At 40.5% G+C, this 4,818-nt stretch overlaps 1 protein-coding gene across 1 annotated transcript; it reads left to right on the top strand.

Moving 5' to 3' along the window:
- LOC104789463 lies at window positions 2,218-3,560 on the top strand. Its single transcript, XM_010515156.1, has 2 exons — window positions 2,218-3,328; window positions 3,475-3,560. The coding sequence occupies exons 1-2, from the start codon at window positions 2,218-2,220 to the stop codon at window positions 3,558-3,560; spliced, it is 1,197 nt and encodes a 398-aa protein (XP_010513458.1).

The raw sequence follows: 4,818 nt of genomic DNA, 5'->3' as shown, positions 1-4,818 counted from the left end.
AGCTATCACTTTTGGATCAAATGGGTCCTACTGTAAACCTCAATATTCAAAAGAAGACAGGCATACTCAAAGAAGGAGGAACGGAGGTGTATCTAGGATTACGTGAGTGTTTTAGTGGATCGAAGGTAGAACTCTTGAGTTATCTCAAGGAGAAACTTAAGAGTAAACTGGCGAGTTGGTTCACAAAGTTTTTGTCTCAAGGAGGTAAGGAAATTCTTCTTAAATCAGTTGCTCTAGCTATGCCTATGTTCTGGATGTCGTGTTTCAAACTACCAAAGACCACGTGTAGTAATCTGTCTAGTGCGATGGCGGATTTTTGGTGGAGTAGTGAGGAACATGCTAAAAAGATCAATTAGCAAAGTTGGGAAAAGTTTTTCTTACCAAAGGCACAGGGAGGTATTAGCTTTAGAGATATCCAAACTTTCAACCAAACTCTTTTAGCAAAACAGGCTTGGAGAATTCTACAATTTCCAGACTGCTTATTTGCTCAGATTATGAAAAGCAAGTATTTCCCACATACTACTTTTCTTGATTCTCCTTTGGGATTTAGGCCGCCATATGCCTGGAAAAGTATTTATTTGGGAGGGAGTTACTGAGTAAAGGTCTGAAGAAGAATGTGGGAAATGGAGCCTCTTATAAGGTGTGAATTGATGAGTGGATTGAGGATGAAGAGGGGTGGAGATACCCGTGGAGAAGAAATAACTTCATTAATTCAGATCTTAGAGTCTCAGAACTGTTGGACTTCACTCAAAGGGAATGGGATGGGCAAAAGCTTAGGGAGAACTTTTTCCCGGCTGACATTCAGAGAATTTTAAATATTAAACCAGTTACTGAGCAAGAGGATTTCTACTCTTGGAAACACAACAAAAGTAGGGACTTCACTGTTAAATCGGCGTATTGGCTAGCTTCTCAAACTCGCAATGTATAGGTGAGAATGGATGCCACACAGTTACCGTCTACTAATGATCTATAAGAAAAAGTATGGTATATCCATACGAATCCAAAGTTAAAGGTGTTCCTATGGAAGGTTTTTGTGGAGCTTTATCGGTCGCAAAAGCTTTAAGAGGGAGAGGGATGAGAATTGATGAGAGATGCCAAACATGTGGAGAAGATGATGAATCGGTGAATCATGTTCTGTTTACATCTCCACTAGCGAGACAAATTTGGGCACTCACGGGTATCCCTTCCCCTGAAAATGGATTCCAGAATGGATCAGTGTTTTCAAATATTCAGTACCTACTGCAGAATATAAAGAACAAGGTATTGCCGGATGAACTAAGAAAGTCTTTCCCTTGGACTCTTTGGAGGATTTGGAAAAACAGGAATCTAATTTCTTTTGAAGGAAAAGGTTTCTCACCATTGGAAACTACTCAGAAAATCAGAGAAGATTGGATTGAGTAGAGGGATGCTCAGATTGTGGAAGAATAAGAGGAGGAAGTAGGAGAAAGGGGGGTTAGAGATGAAGTGCCTCTGGTAAGAAAATATGAGGGAAAAAGGAAGAAAGGTTGGAGAGCCCCGGCCTTAAACTGGGTTAAGTGCAATATTGGTGTGTCCTGGTCTATCAGAAATATACTGGCAGGTTTTGCTTGGGTACTGAGGAACCATGAAAGAAAGGTTCTGCTCCATAGTATAAGAGCTTGCGCTGGATTAAAAGACAAACAGGAAGCTCAGTTTAAAGGGTTGATCTGGGCAATAGAGGACATGAGGAGTCATAGAGTAGAGAAATTGATTTTTGCGTTGCAGGATGAAGTACTAGTAAAAGCGGTTACCAAGCCAACTGCGTGGCTTCTTTTAGATACCAATCTATGGAGGTGAGGAGGGTTTTAAGTTTTTTAATTACTGGAATAAAATATAAGGGCTTAGTCTGGTAAAGGGGAAAGGAAAAAGGTTGTTAGACCTTTTAGGTTAACCATATGAAGTGTATGTATTGTACCAACTATTTATTAGAATATAATCATATCTCCAATCACTTCAACCATCATATCTCCAATTACTACAATCATGGATCTATATATGTATAGTAGTATATTCTCTCATTAACTATGATTGTAATACCCTAGCTATATGTGTGTGTATATAAGCTCATCTTTGTGTAATAATATAATCATCAGTTCAATAATATTCTATATGGTATCAGAGCACTCACGCTCCTACACCTACTACAAAAAAAAAAAAAATTCCTTCTTTTGCTTCTTTATTTCTTCTTGCTTGTCGTCAATGGCTACCACACATGCTTCTAATGGTCCTGTCACCACTGCTGATCCGGTTGTCACAACCACACCAACCCTCTTCAACATGAAAACCTCCAGTGTTATGAAACTGAACTCCACCAACTACTTGATGTGGAGTCTCCAGATAAATGCCCTGTTTGATGGCTATGAGCTCTGTGGTTACCTCGATGGATTTGTCGTTCTACTACCTGCAACCGTCACCGTTGACACCATCATCACGGTCAACCCTGCCTTCACGTTCTGGAACAGACAAGATAAACTTCTTTACAGTGCCTTAATTGGCGCTATCTCCTCTCCATTCCAACCTCAGGTGTCGCGTGCGACTATTGCTTCGGAGCTCTGGCAAACACTTGCCGCCACAATTGCTAAACCTAGCCGTGGTCATATTAAACAGCTCAAGACTCAACTTAAGCAATGGGTCAAAGGAGCCAGATCCATTGATGAATATGTTCAAGGCCTTAGCAGACGTATGGATCAGCTTGAGATTCTTGGCAAGCCCTTTGACCTTGAAGATCAGATCGAAGTCATTCTTGAGGGTCTGCCGGAGGAATACAAGCCGGTGATTGATCATATTGAAGGTAAAGATACTCCTCCTACAATTGTTGATGTTCCTGAGCGTCTTTGGAATAATGAAGCGAAGCTCCTCTCCACTGCTGCCGTAGCTTCATTAGCTACCCCTATCACTGCTAATGTTGTTCAATCACGCCACAACTCCAACAACTATCGTACTCAACAAAGGTTCAAGCAAACCAACAATAGTGGTACGGCATCTTCTCAAGGACCGTCCCACCACTATGAACCTCGGGGTTTCAAGCTGTATATGGGAAGTGTCAAATTTACGGTGTCCAAGGGCATAGTGCCAGACGTTGTCTTCAGCTTCAACACCCTCTGTCTGCTGCACCGCTATCATAAGTCACTCTCGTTTACACCGTGGAACCCAAGAGCCAATCTAGCTGTTGCTTCTCCATGGGTTCTGGACAGTGGTGCGACACACCATATCACGTCAGATCTTAATAATCTCTCTCTCCATCAGCCTTATCATGGTGGTGATGAGGTTTTTGTTGCTGATGGCTCCACTGTACCCATAACACACACCGGTTATACCTCTCTCCGCACACCTACTCGTTTTATAAATCTACATAATGTTCTCTATGTTCCGACTATCCATAAAAATTTGATCTCGGTATATAGACTCTGTAATGCTAACCGAGTCTCGGTTGAATTCTTTCATTGGTTCTTTTAGGTGAACTATCTGAGTACGGGGGTCCGTTACTCTGCGGCCGAACTAAGGATGACTGTATGAATGGCCGAAGCCGGTTCACCGAATAAACGCCATGTTTGCTTCACCAAATTCTAAGGCTACTCTCTCCTCTTGGCACTCTCGCTTGGGTCACCCCTCTTCTACTATTTTGAATAATGTTATCTCTCTCATTTCTCTTCCTATTCTTTCTCCATCACAAAAGCTCTTGTCTTGCCATGATTGCTTAATAAATAAAAGCCACAAACTTCCATTTTCTCAATCCACAATTCGCTCCTCTCTGCCCCTTCAATACTTATTTTCTAATGTTTGGAGTTCTCCCATTTTGTCCACTGAAATTTTCAAATACTATCTCCTTATCATCGATCACTATACCCGATATACATGGCTTTATCCACTTAAGCAAAAATCCCAAGTCAAAGAAACATGCATAGCCTTTAAGAATTTGGTTTTAACACAAAGATCAGAACATTCTACTCTGATAATGGAGTGGAGTTTATTGTCCTGCGAGGTTACTTTTCCACTCATGGAATCTTCTATCTCACCTCTCCTCCTCATACACTAGAACACAATGGAATGTCCGAACGGAAACATCGACACATTGTCGAGACTGGACTTACTCTACTCTCTCGGGCATCTGTTCTAAATGAGTATTAGCCTTATGCTTTTGCAGCGACGGTCTACCTAATTAACCGTCTTCCTACACCGGTGTTGTCGCTACAGTCTCCATATCAGATGTTGTTTGGGACGTCTCCAAATTATGCCAAACTCCGAGTCTTCGGCTGATCTTGTTTTCCATGGTTGCGACAATACAATCCTCACAAGCAAGCTGGCCGTTCCAGTCATTGTGTGTTTGTTGGATACTCTCTTACACAAAGTGCTTATTTGTGTCTTCATATACCCACTGGTCGAATTTATGCCTCCCGACATGTGATATTTAATGAACATTCATATTCCTTTGCTGCTGAAACGACCCAACACGTTTTTTTAATATATAATAAATAAAATAATAATAATAATAATAATAATAATAATAATCATAATAATAATAATAATAATAATAAATACTCTAAACTAGTGATTCCATATCCACTAGCCACCTAACCACAACCAAACCAATCAGCGGAAAATAAACAATACCAATATCCAATAAATATCTAAAAATAAAATAACCAATAATATAGCATAACAAATATCCATTAACCAAACAACATAAAACATAGAACCAGCAACCTAGCACTGTTCTATTGACCCAACTCTAGCAATCTTGCAATGCCAGACAACAACCAATCGAGTCCCTAGAACATCCACCTCTTCATTGCCTTGATT

This window comes from Camelina sativa, chromosome 5, assembly GCF_000633955.1.
Source record: "Camelina sativa cultivar DH55 chromosome 5, Cs, whole genome shotgun sequence".
In the NCBI taxonomy this organism is placed as follows: Eukaryota; Viridiplantae; Streptophyta; class Magnoliopsida; order Brassicales; family Brassicaceae; genus Camelina; species Camelina sativa.
The sequence above is the reverse complement of the archived record's forward strand: the minus strand, read 5'-3'. Positions and strand labels throughout refer to the sequence as shown.